The sequence below is a fragment of the Aquarana catesbeiana genome, linkage group LG05, assembly GCF_042186555.1.
Source record: "Aquarana catesbeiana isolate 2022-GZ linkage group LG05, ASM4218655v1, whole genome shotgun sequence".
Taxonomy (NCBI): domain Eukaryota; kingdom Metazoa; phylum Chordata; class Amphibia; order Anura; family Ranidae; genus Aquarana; species Aquarana catesbeiana.
The window spans coordinates 103,981,806-103,998,435 of NC_133328.1; the positions used below are offsets into that span (position 1 = coordinate 103,981,806).

At 39.8% G+C, this 16,630-nt stretch overlaps 1 protein-coding gene across 1 annotated transcript in view; it reads right to left on the reverse strand.

The window, feature by feature from the left end:
* Positions 1 to 2,937: 2,937 nt before the first annotated feature.
* The window catches only part of LOC141144385 (cryptochrome DASH), a 71,796-nt gene continuing 58,103 nt past the window's right edge, over positions 2,938 to 16,630 (reverse strand). Inside the window, exon 14 of the mRNA XM_073630026.1 lies at positions 2,938 to 8,479. Within this exon, the coding sequence (XP_073486127.1) occupies positions 8,372 to 8,479 (108 nt within the window). The 3' untranslated portion in view covers positions 2,938 to 8,371. The remainder of the gene's footprint in view (positions 8,480 to 16,630) is intronic.

Consider the following 16,630-nt stretch of genomic DNA (forward strand, 5'->3'; position numbering starts at 1 on the left):
ATCGAGGGTAGTAATTTTAGCAGTGGACCTCCTCTGTAAATCTAAAGTGGTAACCTGTAAAGGCTTTTAAAAATGTATTTATTTTGTTGCCAGTGCACGTTTGTGCGCAATTTTAAAGCATGTCATGTTTGGTATCCATGTACTCGGCCTAAGATCATCTTTTTTATTTCATCAAACATTTGGGCAATATAGTGGGTTTTAGTGCATTAAAATTTAAAACAGTGTGTTTTTTCCCCAAAAAATGCATTTGAAAAATCGCTGCGCAAATACTGTGTGAAAAAAAAAAAGAAACACCCACCATTTTAATCTGCAGGGCATTTGCTTTAAAAAAATATATAATGTTTGGGGGTTCAAAGTAATTTTCTTGCAAAAAAAATAATTTTTTCATGTAAACAAAAAGTGACTAGAAGAGTGGGTAATGTGTGACATAAGCTTCTAAATGTTGTGCATAAAATGCCAGGACAGTTCAAAACCCCCCCAAATGACCCCATTTTTGAAAGTAGACACCCCAAGCTATTTGCTGAGAGGCATGTCGAGTCCATGGAATATTTTATATTGTGACACAAGTTGCGGGAAAAAGACAAATTGTCACTAAATGATATATTGCTCAAACATGCCATGGGAATATGTGAAATTACACCTCAAAATACATTCTGTTGCTTCTCCTGAGTACGGGGATACCACATGTGTGAGACTTTTTGGGAGCCTAGCCACGCACGGGACCCCAATAACCAAGCACCGCCTTGAGGCTTTCTAAGGGCGTAAATTTTTGATTTCACTCTTCACTGCCTATCACAGTTTCGGAGGCCATGGAATACCCAGGTGGCACAACCCCCCCCCAAATGACCCTATTTTGGAACGTAGACACCCCAAGCCATTTGCTGAGAGGTATGGTGAGTATTTTGCAGACCTCACTTTTTGTCACAAAGTTTTGAAAAACTTTCTTGTCTTTCTTCATTTTCAAAAACAAATGAGAGCTGCAAAATACTCACCATGCCTCTCAGCAAATAGCTTGGGGTGTCTACTTTGCAAAATGGGGTCATTTGGGGGGGGGGGGCGATTGTGCCATCTGGGCATTTTATGGCCTTCAAAACTGTGATAGGTAGTGAGGAGTGAAATAAAAAATGTACACCCTTAGAAATCCTGAAGGCAGTGATTGGTTTTCGGGGCCCTGTACGCGGCTAGGCTCCCAAAAAGTCCCACACATGTGGTATCCCCATAGTCAGGAGAAGCAGCTGAATGTATTTTGGGGTGCAATTCCACATATGCCCATGGCCTGTGTGAGCAATATATCATTTAGTGACAACTTTTTGTAATTTTTTTTTTTTGTCATTATTCAATCACTTGGGACAAAAAAAAGTAATATTCAATGGGCTCAACATGCCTCTTAGCAATTTCCTTGGGGTGATACTTTCCAAAATGGGGTCATTTGGGGGGGGTTTGTACTGCCCTGCCATTTTAGCACCTCAAGAAATGACATAGGCAGTCAAACTAAAAGCTGTGTAAATTACAGAAAATGTACCCTAGTTTGTAGACGCTATAACTTTTGCGCAAACCGATAAATATACGCTTATTGACATTTTTTTACCAAAGACATGTGTCCGAATACATTTTGGCCTAAATGTATGACTAAAATTGAGTTTATTGGATTTTTTTATAACAAAATGTAGAAAATGTCATTTTTTTTTTTCAAAATTTTCGGTCTTTTTCCGTTTATAGCGCAAAAAATAAAAACCGCAGAGGTGATCAAATAAAATCAAAAGAAAGCTCTATTTGTGGGAAGAAAAGGACGCAAATTTCGTTTGGGTACAGCATTGCATGACCGCGCAATTAGCAGTTAAAGCGACGCAGTGCCAAATTGTAAAAAGTGCTCTGGTCAGGAAGGGGGTAAATCCTTCCGGGGCTGAAGTGGTTAAACTCTCAGCCAGTGAAACAGGAAGAAGAGGGGGTGAAAAATCCCCCTTGCAGCTGCTGTCAGGTGTTCCGTCAGATTCGGCGACCCGTCAGAATGTGTAACGGAAGTGACGCTTCGTCGCCGCCATCTTGCTACACCCTGCACTTCTCCACAGTAAGGATGCACTGAGAAGGGGGCAAGCAGACATCTTGTTACACCCACCGGAGTTTTGCATTTTACACTTATTTATAACAGTAAACTGAGGTTACATAGTGAAATACTGATGTTTTGGGGATGTGTGAGCTACAAAGGCACAGTAAATTTGGTCAAAATTGATGGCAAGATGAATGCTGTATGTTATCAAAAAATACTGGAGGAACATTTGTATTCATCAGCCAGGAAGCTGCGCATGGGACGTACTTGGACATTCCAACATGACAATGATCCAAAACACAAGGTCAAGTCGATCTGTCATTGGCTACAGCAAAAAAAAGTGAAGGTTCTGGAGTGGCCATCTCAGTCTCCTGACCTCAATATCATTGAGCCACTCTGGGGAGATCTCAAACGTGCAGTTCATGCAAGAAAGCCCAAGATTTTACAGAAACTAGGGGGCTTTTTGCCAAGAGGAATAGGCAGCTTTACCATCTGAGAAGATAAAGAGCCTCATCCACAAATACCACAAAAGACTTCAAGCTGTCATTGATGTTAAAGGGGGCAATACATGGTACTAAGAACTGGGGTATGTAAACTTTTGATCAGGGTAATTTGGGTAGTTTCTGTTGTCATTATGATCTAAAAAGAGTAAACACAGTTGATTGATAATAAATGGCTTCAGCCAAACACTAACCATGATATTCTCTGAAAAAAGAAATCATAAATTCTGCCAGGGTATGTAAACTTATGAGCACAACTGTATAAATGGAACAGTATAATAATATGGACAGTAAGAAAGTGTGCAGCTACAGCCTGAGAATCCATGGAGGCCACAGTGTCTTTCTTTCAATATAGCACTGGCAATGAACACAAAAACTTACACCTTTGAATTCTTTAGAACACAAATTTATTTTAAAACATTTGTTTGTAATAAAATAAATATTTTCACAACTAAAAATGTAACAGTCAAAAAAGTCAAGATAATAGCCCAAAGCATCCCACACCACACTCGCAGAAAAAATGAGCTGTTATGAACACCATTCAAATGTATGTACTGTATATTTGCATAACATACTGCCACTGTTGTCCCTCCCCCAGTTTTTTGGATAGATGCTTATGCCTGCAAACATCCTGTATTGACTTCGATGACATACTGTAATGCCCACACAGCTCGGGTCTTATCCTTTACTGACAAATGAAATATAGATCTTCTGTTTTAAACTAAATGCAGATACAGCAATCACTGAATTAATAAACAAAACCATTGTACATAACTCCTTCCCGCTGAGCGTACGCATATATGCGACCTCGGCTTTAGGGTGTTATACCGGGATGATGCCTGCAGCTGCAGTCATTATACTGGTACCGTTTAGAGCGGGTGGTTGGCTCTTCAGGGATAACAACTGATGCGGCTAAAAGCCGCTTGGCTGTTATACCGAAGGAGCGAAAGGGGACGTCCCCCCTCTCACCACCTTCCGCCACTCCTCCCGCCCCACCGGGAGACCTGAGACACGATCGGGCACTTCCACCGGCTAGAGAGAGACTGGAACGAAGCCGCAAACATCACATCACTTCCTGTTTACTCAGCTGCTAACTGCGCCAGTTTAAAAAAAAATGACAGTATTCAAAATCGCCGTTTTTGGCGATCTGAATACTTTGAAGTGCAAAGGAGGGATTTGGGATCTTTGAGACCCCCGATCCCTCCATAAAGAGCACCTGTCACCACCTATTACTGTCACAAGGGATTTTTACATTCCTTGTGACAGCAATAAAAGTGATCAAATTTTTTTTTTTTAAAGTGACAATGTAAAAAAAAAAAAAAATAAAATGAATAAGGAAAAGAAAAACCACAAGCTCACGCAGCAAAGAAAACGCACACATAAGTCACGCCCGCATATGTAAACCGTGTTGAAATCACACATGTGAGGTATCACTGGGATCGTCAGAGCGAGAGCAATAATTCTAGCATTGGACCTCCTCTGTAACTCTAACCTGGTAACTTTATTTTTTTTTTTAAAGCACCGCCTATGGAGATTTTTAGGTACCGTAGTTTGTCGCCATTCCACGTGTGTGCGTAATTTCAAAGCATGACATGTTGAGTATCTATTTACTCGGCGTAACATCATCTTTCATATTATACAAAAAAATTGGGCTAAGTTTACTGTTTCGTTTTTTTTTTTTAATTCATGAAAGTCTTTTTTCCTAAAAAAAATGCGCTTGAAAGACCGCTGTGCAAATACAGTGTGATATAAAATATTGCAACAACCGCCATGTTATTCTCTAGATTCTATGCTAAAATAAATATATATATATATATATATATATATATATATATATATATATATATATATATATAAAATATTTGGGGGTTCTAAGTAATTTTCTAGCAAAAAATACGGATTTTACCTTGCAAGCAACAAATGTCAGAAATAGGCTTTGTCATGAAAGGGATAATACATCAGATATTTTAAGTGAAACTAAACCCTCCCATCCTTAAAGCGGGAGTCCGGCGACCAATCTTCTTTTTTTTTTCTGTCATTGAGACACTTTGCTAATCCCAAAATAACACTCACAGTTTGGGTGTAATATTTCTGCCTCTGTCTGTTTTCGTACTAAAGAATAACTTAAAAAATGTGATGCTGGCTGTTTCCATCTTGCTTGTGGGCATGTGAAGCCCACAAGCATTGATTTCCTGGATGCGGTGAATGCTGTTCATTCACAGCTTGTTCACAAGCATGATCATTGTTTCCGCACTGAATCTTGGGAAGCCTGACACTAAGCTCCCAGAAGACAGTGCGGCGCCAGGGAAAGGCAATAAACACGCCTACTCCCATGGGAGGAGAGACAGGAAGTGCCACAATAAAAGTACAATATAAAGGTAATTACAGCGATAAAAAAAATTTTCGTGCGGCATTTAAACATCTATGCAATCAACTGAAGGGGGTAAGATTAAGTTAAAAATTTGAGTGGAACCCCGCTTTAAAAGGGCTCATTTACACTTGCTTCAAAACATGGCATTGGACACGCTTTTTGAAAGCTCTCTGAATACCAATCAAAACCACTGTCACTAAATAAAATGGTTAGCTTACAGTCCTGTTCACACGTTGTGTTTGCTTCAAAAAAATATACCCCATGACGCTTTAGTGGTGCTTTAAACCATCTTCAAAGCGTCCATAGAAGTCTATGATAAAGCTTGCTTGAAGTACCTGCAACTTTTGAGAGGCTTTAATTCAGATTTAGCTCCAACAAGCTTCATTAAAGCGTCAAAAAAGCATCACCGAAGCTAGACGTGCACCGAATGGAAATTTTGTTGCCGAAACCGAAAATTTAGGATGCACTTGGCCGAAACTGAAAAATGAGGTTTTTTTTAAATATATATATATATATATATATATTTTATATATAAAAAAATGTATTATATTTGACATTTTTAATAATATCTTGAAATTAAATGAATATATTGTCAGCCATGATTGGCACCTTTAGTGCAAGAAAAATGCATCCCTTTAAACTCTATTTATGTCTTCACACTGTTCCCTTGCGCTTCTGTTGTGGTGTTAAAAATCTTGCTTGGTGCATTTTTGGTCAGTTAAAAAAAAAAAAAAAAAAAAAAACCCGCACCTCCCCTTTGAAATGCATTGAAAACGCAGCAAGCGTCACATGATCTATGAGAAAAACACCATAAGCACAGTAAAATCTTGGAAAAATGGCAGCAAAATCGTGTGCATTTTTGGCACCTTTTTTTTTTAATCGGCAAAATTGCGTAAACACCATTTTTGGCCGATATGTTACGGCCGCCGAAATTTCGGTGCATCTCTAACCGAAGCATCATCGAAGCACTACAAACACATCAGAAAAGCATGTTGAAGCTATAGGCACTTTAATGTGTGTTAAAGTCAAAGCAAGTGCAAATGAGCCAAGGAAAGCTGCCATCTTTGCCGCCAATTGATCCGCATTTGCTATGGCACTGCACATGTGATCAGTTATTTGACCAGCTATTTGATGGATTGATAGAGAACAGTTGTGACAGTTATCATTCAAGGCACGCCTTGAATTTTTCAGTTTTCAGAAACCAATAAAGCGGAACTAAACTCTGCAAAATACTCACTTCCATATTCTAGAGATGCGATGGTTACATCCCTCACCGGCTGCTGTGCTCTTCTCCCCGGGATACTTCCTGATGCTCGTTTCTGGCCTCTTGATTAACCAGCAGGGATGACATCATTCCACACATGCACAAGGGAGTCAGTCAATCTGACACAGCTAGAGAATGCACGCTGAGCTACGCATGCAAAACTCAGTGTATGTTTATTAGGAGACTGCAAGCAAGCAGGCAAATGTGTATTATTGCAGAAGAGACATATGTTTCTTCTGCAATCATTTTTCTTTTTTACCTGCTTGCAGTTTTTAATTTTTTAATTTAGTTCCACTTTAAATTAGTTGGTTTGGTTCTGCTTTAAAGTGCATTTAAACCCAATAAAAAATGTAGTATATTGCAGCTTACCAGTCCTTGGATGTGAGAGCTGCATTGCTTTTCGTTTTTCAGCATTTTTTTCTTTTTATTTTAACCTGATGATCCCAACAGTAACATGCTTCCTTTCTTTAGTAGGACAGTATATTGCAGGGGGAGGCAACCTGGGGCCCTCCAGCTGCTGTTAAACTACATTTCCCATGAAGCATTGCAAGGCTGGCAGTTACAACTACTCCCAGAGGTATGATACGACTTGTAGTTCTGCAACAGCTGGAGGGCCCCAGGTTGGCTACCCTTGGTGTATTGTATCTATGGAGGAGCAGTGATGTCACCCTAGTAAAGGACATATGTTAGGATTACAAAACAACTCCCCTTCTCCCCTTTGTAGCTCACATGGGTTAACTGGGCACGACTGATAACTCTGCAGAATGCTTTTAAATTATTTAACAGAATAATAGGGTGCAATTTAGAGAAGTTGCTTGTTTGGGTTAACATACACTTTAAAGTGGAACTAATTCCATGAATTTAATGGTTTCTTAAAACAGTTACAGTCAAGGCATGGCGTGAATAAAAATTGTCACAATGGCTTGTCTTCAACGGAACGGTCAAGCCTTAAAATGGTTAGTATCATAACTGATGTGCAGCACCTTAGCTACAGAACATCAAAGGCTAAAAGGGCAGCTTACTTGGCTGTAAACAAAAGGAGGGTTTAGTTCCACTTTCAGATTAAGGTGGCACCTCTGGTCGTTTGGCGAACACCAAATACCCAAGAACACGAGTCCCTGCAGAGTATACAAGCTTTGATACAATGATGCCCTTACCTGCACCGTGTGTACATATTACAGAAGAAAAATACATACAAGTCACATCACTTATCTGTAATATGCATGTTGTGCGGGCAGCTGGATCCTGGATAAATCTTCACCACCGGGATTATCGGTTTTCTTCCTGGCTCTAAACTTCTGGCGCTAAAATGGTTAATAACTTTAGATCTTCAAGCAGAATAGAGGTACACATGGTCTGACGGGTACATGCCCCCTCCCTCCTCTGTTAGGAAAAGTTATTTCATTGATTATACTGCCTGTAACACAATCTGTGAATGGGGGAGATAATTTGGTTACTTATTAGACTCTCCTCCATTTACAGATCATGTTACAGGCATTGTAATCAATGAAAAACCTTTTTCATAATGGAGGAGGAGGGGGAAGAGTCCCCTTCGCACCATCTTTAGGGACATTCTGCCCAGAAACCTAAAATTATTAGCTATCGCAGTGCCATAGGTTCAAAGCCAGGAAGAGGACAGGCATTCCTGCAGTGAAGATTTCTCTAGGATCCATCTGTCTACCTAATGTGGAACATACGTCATTACAGGAAAGTGTAATGGCTAAAGCTGTAGAAATTAGCTAAACCAGCTTTAAGAACCTTTTAAACTGTACCTGCACGGATGGTTCCGCACCTTTTTGTGTGTTGACATACATTGCAGTCTCAAAGCACAAAAAAAATGCACCTGCACTATTTTTGGCCAATGCAGCACACCACATACATGCATTGACACCTGTGTGTTATGGTGCACTGAAGGGAAGCTGCATTTCTTCACATTGTATATGTGTGTTTGGTTTCCATTTAGAATGAATGCAAATGCAGCACAAATGTACCATGTGTAAAATAAAAAATGCTAGCTAAGTAAATGTATGGATATACAGATATAGCACTTGTAATCCACTGATGATTTGGGCTGAACTTGGCTTCTAAGTTTACTTCTTCATTTTATGTCATTAAAAACGCATCAGAATTCTGGTCAAGTAAAGTCTCTGGCAGCTATTACAGTAAACCCTCAGTATCCATTTCTTCTGTCATACATCTTTATTCCTGGAAAAGTAGAAATCTACTCCTCTATTCCTGTGCTGTTTAGGTGTATATGATGGACCTTTTCCTCTCTTTGCTGGTGCTGCACCACTAGCCTGTAAAAAAGAAACAAAATGTTTTACCTGGACGTTTTTTTGTTGTTGTGAGTTTAAATAAAAAGGCAACACAAATAAATCAAAGGTTCAGTATAAAATAAAGTGAAAAATAAATGCGAGAAGAAAAAAAAAAAAAAACACAAGGCATGTCTGAGTAGTAAAGATTTCCCCAGAAACAGTCCATTGCTCTGATGCTACAACTCTCTGGGACTGGTCTCAAGGAACTGGGTCAGAAGTTTTTCTGGCCTGGTCATAGCCAGTTAAAGTGGTTGTAAAGCCTCCTATGCCCAGTGAAGTGACTGGCCTTAGGTGATACACAGAGATGAAACAAATCCTTCTACATAAGCTGTACCTGTTTATCTCCAGCAGTCTTACCTCTACATCCAAAGTGCAGAACTTACACAGGATCTCTTAGCAGCTCTGAAAAGCAGGGGGCAGACAGCTGAAATTATATCAGTGAGGAAAGCTCTGAGAGCTGATTGGAGGGAAGGGACACACCCCCCCTTCACACAACACAAAGGAACAGAACTGAAGCTGTCAATGAGCTGGTGCTCCCTCCCGGTCACCATTTTCCTCTTGGTGTCAGGAAAATTTGTCAGAAGTGACTCGTGCTTATAGCAGGGGAAGGAGGCAGCGGACAGAAATTACACTTAGTACTTTGGATTGAGACAAGTACACACTATAGAGGGATATGATTTGTTCATATTTTATGTCCAAGGTTTACAACCACTTTAAGCTGTAGAGAGGTTGTTTGAAGAAAGGTCAGAAAATACATATTCTTGAAAAGGGAATTTGGGCGGGCAATTTTGTCTGCCAAGTTATGCCTATTCACAATGTCAGACAAGAAACGCTTACTCGTTACCTTAATTACAAGATACTTTAGGACTGGGATTTTAATGCCCGATTGCTGCCCATAGCCAAACTGTATCCCTTCCAAAAGCGGTACCACTGCTGAGAATGCTTAAACTCCTGAGGGCTGACAATGTCAGAGCATTGCTACCTATTCAAATCAATCCCCCTGAGGAAGATACGTCACATCCCTGTATCGACACGCGTTGTGGAGGGGACAGGACAATATTGGAGGCAGGTGGTCTGCTCAAGGAGGAGAAGCATACTATCTCACACGATCTCGGTGTATATTTACCTTTTATAGAGTGGTGCACTGAAGCACCAAGTCCATGTGAGTATCCCGAACTGGAGCTTGTGTTTAATACATTTTTTTATATACCAAAATGTTATCACATTATCCAGCCTTTTCTGTTATCCCACATATATATATGGAGACTATGTTATTGGGCAGCCCAGGATTCTACAGCATTCACAGAACCCAGAGGGTGTTCACGTGTTTTGACTGAACTTAAATGTGAGGTCACACGCTCTGAGTTGAGCGCTCATTACCTGGGGGGGAGCACCAGTGTGTGAACACACCAACATGTTTGGATCACTGCAATAAGAATCTATGAACACTATTAAGAAACTATTTATGGACTTTATGACTTTGTTCCACTGTTTGATGTGATATATTAATGGGATATCACATATATGCACTACAGCACTTTATTTTTCCTATATGTCACTGTATTAAAGCGGGGTTCCACCCAAATTTTGAACAATATCTGTATGTATTCTCTTCCTTGCCTAGATGCTGACATGCCGTTTAAAAAAATTTAAATCGCCGTAATTACCTTTTATTTTTCTATTCTTCTTTGCACTTCCTGGTTCTCCTCCCGTGGGAGTAGGTGTGTTTCTAGCCTCTCCCAGACTCCTGGGAGCTAGTCTCAGGCTTCCCAGGATGCCACTGAGCATGTGCGGGAACGAGCGGTGAATGCTGGGATCACAGCATTCACCACATCCAGGAAATAGATGCTTGTGGGCTTCAAATGCCCACAATGAAGATGGAAACCGCCTGCAGTGAATAATATAAGTTATTCTTTCCGACGAAATCTGACACAGGCGGACATATTACACACAATATGTGAGTATGTAATGCTGAGAAGAAAAGTTTGTGAATGAACTAAAAAAAAAACAAAAAAAAAACGATAGATAGGTGGACCCCGCTTTAATGTTATGCAAATTGTGATTCTATCATACTAACTTGATCCAAGTAAATAGCACTTTTATTGCACTATTGTCACTTTATTTACATCAGTGTTTGGTAGACGTGATTTAATTACATTAGTTTGATTCACGTGATTACCACTCTATTGCACTATTGTCACTTTATTCAGTCATGATCATATACGTTTGTTTTCATTTAAAGACAGAGCAGCATTAACATATACACTGGTTTTGCACAAATTTATGGGACGTGATCAATGCCAGCAGCTGTCCATATAATAGCCATTTACAAGTGGTGGCTCGCAAGATTTCTTTATTTCACATGGCTACCTATTCTTTCCACCCCAATATTATGGCAAAAGAGTTTTCTCTGTCTATGTCAGCACTGCAGGGACTTCTATAACTCAATTCATGTTGTAATAAGAAGCAAAGGGAAACCTTCTCCAATAGAAACACAGGCAGAAAAAAATAAATAAACTGTCAAAAGTTGAGTTTTGAGTCAGCCACCGACTTGGAACAAGCAAACAACTTCTGAGACTTTCCTGATGCCCATTTGGACTCGGTGACTTAAAAAAGACTAAAGCCTGGAGGTATCTAGCATTTTCAGAAGGATGTCCATAATAACAACCTTGTACTTCTCTGACAACTTCGCTTAGCGAAAGAGGGGAAAAAAATCTGGTATGAGGAGGTTTGCATTTATAACAAAACTAGATGAGCTGAAGTGATAAGCACAGTGTGATATTACGTAATCCTTTACACAAGATGAATTTTCTGAAGTTGTGTAACTTGTGCTGTGATGCTAGCTCTACGATATGAACCTGATGGAACACATATAGCTGGTACAGAAAGTGCCGATGACTCTATGAGAAGAACTTAGTTGGTACAGAAAGTGCTGATGACCCTATGATATGAACCTGGTGAAACATACATATCTGGCATAGAAAGTGTTGATGACTATGATATGAACCTGGTGGAATGTACACCACTCAGCTTTAAATTTATGACCACCCACCTAATATTGATTTGGTTCTCCCTTCCCTGCCTACAGCCTGAAAACACTTTTGAATGTCTCCATAGAGCTAAAGAGCTCCTGAGATGTGCAACTTTGGCGCAAGCTAATGAGCGCTGATTTTAGGATCAATCCACAGCACACGAAGGGGGAGAGGACGCAACAGTCACATGAATGCTAAGAACATAACCAGTTGCCGACTGCCCTATAGCAGATTTACTGCTACAGGACAGACACTCTATGCAGAATCACGTATATATACACACACAAGATGCTGCACTTCTGGGAAGGGGGCGCAGAAGCCGACCAGCCGGTTTCTGGACAATGGATGACCACTGGTTGGCGATGAGACACACTGGACAGAGCTCTGCATATGTAAACAATGCAGAGCTCTGTCAAAAAAAAAAAAAAAAACACATACAGCGCTGGCAAAAAGATATAACTACACCGTAAATATGATACTATATAGAAAGTGCTCTGTGCAATAATCCTACAATCATGAATCCATAAATATCATGAATAAAGTGTTTCGACGTGTTTCGCCCCTCCCCCAAGGCGTCAAAGGTCTTCGATGACGCCCTGGGGGAGGGGCGAAACACGTCGAAGAAACATCCGGCTCACGTTTAACCAGTGACGCTTCTTCCTTTTCCCGTGGAACGCACGCTTACAGCGGCGATCGCGGAAGTTTTTCTGACATGCCTGATTGCAACCATGAATCTTGTGAGTAGCGCTATGATGCGCAAGTGATTTTTTTCTCCGCAATACTTCACTATATTGCTTTTCCTTGTCTTTTTGGGTCTGATTCGATGGTCCACACCTTCAAGTATATGACCTATTTGCTACGATTATAAGCTATTCATATTGCATCTACAACAGAGGCATCATACTGCAGCACTCCAGGAGACTGACTGTCAGCATAGGTTGAAGAGATGCTGTTTTCTCTCCAGTGAGGTCGCCACCAAGAGCTCTGTGTAGCAATCCAGCTGATGGCATTTATCTGGGACTATTCACCGTCATTATATTAATTTCACTTATTCTTTAGCACATAATTATTATTGTCTTTCACTATTCCAATAGTAATTGGTTTGTGTTTAGCACCAATTTTATATCTATTTACATCCTACCATTTTAGCGCTTTATTCATGATATTTATGGATTCATGATTATAGGATTATTGCACAGAGCACTTTCTATATAGTATCATATTTACGGTGTAGTTATATCTTTTTGCCAGCGCTGTATGTGTTTGTTTTTTATCATCCAACTATTAGTACTTTTCTTACAGCAGCGGCAATACACTCATGTATTTGTTTTAAATTTGTCACGAGCGCTGCATCATTTATATATTTTAATGCAGAGCTCTGTCCTGTTAGTGGGATGTGCTAGATTTTGTTTCCCTGCAAAGCAGGGAATAAAATCCAGCACATCCCTTAGTGAAAGTAGCACACTGTACACACAAAAACACTAGTTAGGCACACATTTAACCCTTTGATTGCCCTAGATGTGTAACCCCTTCCCAGCCAGTGTCATCAGTACAGTGACAGTGCATATTTTCATTACTGCTCCATGTATTAGTGTTACCGGTTCCCACAAAGTGTCAGCATCAGATTGTTCACCGCAATATCGCAGTGCCACTCTAACTCGCTGATCACCACCATTACTAGTATATATGAAAAAAACATTCCACTATACAGTGCCTTGAAAAAAAGTATTCATACCCCTTGAAATTTTCCACATTTTGTCATGTTACAACCAAAAAAGTAAATGTATTTTATTGGGATTTTATGTGATAGACCCACACAAAGTGGTACATAATCGTGAAGTGGAAGGAAAATGATAAATGGTTTTCATATTTTTTTACAAATAATTATCTGAAAAGTGTGGCATGCATTGTATTCAGACCCCTGTACTCGGATACACCTAGCTAAAATCTAGTGGAACCAATTGCTTTCGGAAGTCACCTAATTAGTAAATAGAATCCACCTGTGTGTAATTTAATCCCAGTATCGATACAGGTGTTCTGTGAAGCCCTCAGAGGTTTGTTAGAGAACCTTAGTGAACAAACAGCATTATGAAGGACAAGGAACACACCAGACAGGTCAGGGATGAAGTTGTAGAGAAGTTGAAAGCAGGGTTAGGTTATAAAAAAATATTTCAAGCTTTGAACATCTCACGGAGCACTGCTCAATCCATCATCCGAAAATGGAAAGAGTATGGCACAACTGAAAATCTACCAAGACATGGCCGTCCACCTAAACAGACAGGCCCAACAAGGGGAGCATTAATCAGAGAAGCAGCCAAGAGGCCCATGGTAACTCTGGAGGAGCTGCAGAGATCCACAGCTCAGGTGGGAAAATCTGTCCACAGGACAACTATTCATTCTGCACTCCACAAATCTGGCCTTTATGGAAGAGTGGGAAGAAGAAAGCCATTGTTCCCATGGCAGTTACTCTACATCTTCTGGTTGGGGTGACTTTCAGGATGGCTAAACATATCTTTAAGACAATGCCTAATCGGTCTCCACAGCCAAGTCCACTTACCTCGATAATAGGGTCGTATAGGTTTTTGCCAGGTATAAAAGACTTAAAATTTCAATCCATTAGGAGACGGAATGTTTTCCGACGCATTCATTTTGTGGCGGACAATAGGCTTCTATCTAGTCATGACCTCGAGACACAATTCCAACATGAGCTTGACTTTTTAAAATGGGCGCAAATAATTGCTTACCTTAGGTCACTGCCAACAGATCACCAAACCGTATGCCAGATCACTCCGCTTGAACAGATCTGCATGGACTGAGAGCAGCTCCATTCACTATCATACTTTTATGCTCTCTTACCGAACAAAGTAGAGGATTTCTGAGCTTACCTTTTTACAACAATGGGAGAACTACATTCTCCCAGCCTCAGAAAGACAGGATAATACTATTTGCTCACAAGGCCTCTTTGGCTAGTAGTTACCAAGAGGGAGGTTATAAACGTCTCACAAGATGGTATAGAACTCCAGCCAAATTGCATAGAATATACCCAACGGTTCCAAACAAGTGTTGGTGCTGTGGAGAGGCTGTGGGGACCCTTCTACATATTTTTTGGGAATGCCCAAAATTAAACAAACCGTTTTTGGACTGCGGTAGAATCTACTATTGAAACGCTGACCGGAGTCTCCCTTGGTAGGAACCCGGCAGTGTACTTATTGAATGAGACCCCAATGTTCACTAAGAAATGTAATTACTCCTTACTGAGACATCTGCTGACGGCCGCTAGGGCCTGTATTCTTGCCTTGTGGAAAAATACGAGCCCCCCTACAATCTCTCATTGGAAGACAAGAGTCGCAGACATCCAGGTCATGGGGAATCTTACCATGACCTTAAAGGAGCAAACAGAAAAATACTGGAAGATCTGGACTCCTTTTTTCCTTGTCAAAAGAAGTTTGAGTATACAATGTTATAAAGATACATAAAGTAAGTTTACAAGGATCTATAAAGTAAGCTCATTGTTTTACAGTAGGGTTTATATAGGTAAATATCATGAAATTTCAAATATTAAACATTGGGTTCACGTAAACCTAAATTAAAGATATATATATCATTTCCTTAGTTACTTTTGTAGGTATTTAAATGATTTATACCTACTATACATATTGTTTACAAGTAGAGTGTATATAGGTCAAATAAATTCTGATAATGAGCTTTAATCGTAAGGTGGAGAAAAGGAAAGAGAAAGAAGAAAAAGGGTTGAAAGATAGAGGTATGGTCCACAAGGTTGTCCCGCTCGTCAGTTTATTATTCTTTTTAGTTCTCTTTGAAGCCTTAGAATGGGTGTCTCTGTAAGTCATTTAATCTGTTACCATGGCAACAGGACAGAGTCATTGAAGTTTGACAGGAACTGTTGTTTTATCCAAGGATGCCAAAGGTTTTTCAAATTTTGGAATTTGATTTTGATCGATGGCTACCATCTTAGCATGGGACATTGTATTATTCATTCTGTGAATTGTTTCTGCTAGTACCAATGTAGGAGATTTCCATGCCTTGGCCACTGTTTGTTTTGCAGCCGTTATTAGTTGGATCATAAGTTTGAATTGAGAGAGTGTTAACCATTCCGGTTTTAGATTAAGTAAAGTTAAATATGGATCTGGTTGTATTATTTTTTAAAATATTTTAGATGCAATCACGAAGACTTCCTTCCAGAAGGTTTGGATTACTGGGCACGTCCACCATATATGTAAATATGTGCCTATTTCTGGGCATCCTCGAAAACAAAGAGCTGAGGTATTAGGTGAATATTTTGCCACTCTAGCGGGTACAAGGTACCAGCGAGTTAGGACTTTATAATTTGTCTCCAGTGCTAAGATGTTGGGTGAAGATGACTTAGATGTGAGCCATATGTTAGACCAGTCCGTGTCTTCTAAAGTTCGTCCCAGGTCCTCCTCCCACCTCTGAATGTAAGAGGGTCTATTAAGATTTGCTACTCCATATAATTGATTATAAAGTGATGAAATTGTACCTTTAGCAAATGGATCTTTTGTACAGATTGATTCAAAAATGGATAATTGGGATAATGGTGTATCCCCCTTTAGGAATGGTGTAGAGAAATTTTTGATTTGGAGATATCTAAATATCTCAGAGTTTGGTAGATCATATTTTTCTCTAAGCGATGGGAATGAAAGGAATGATTTAGATGCTATGAAGTCATTTAGTGTCTGAATGCCTGATGTTGTCCAAGCTTTAAAAGAATTTGGGTAGATCCATGCCGGATAAAAGGCCGGATTTCTGATAAAAGAAAGGAGAGGATTGTGTGGAGATTGTAACTGATATTTGGTTTTTAGTTTATCTCAGAGAGATAAGAAGTGTTTAGTTATGGGATTATGAATTTTAAAGCGGTCTTTAGGATCAAGCCATAATAAATTTGATATTAATAGAGGGTCATTTTCTGAAGCCTCTATAAATACCCATAATGGGATTTCCTGTTTTGCATGGTATTTGGACAGACTGGCCAAATGTGCTGCTCTGTAGTAGTTAGAAAAATTAGGGTATCCCAGGCCTCCTTTATTTTTGGGAAGATGTAGTGTGTGTATATAGGTATACG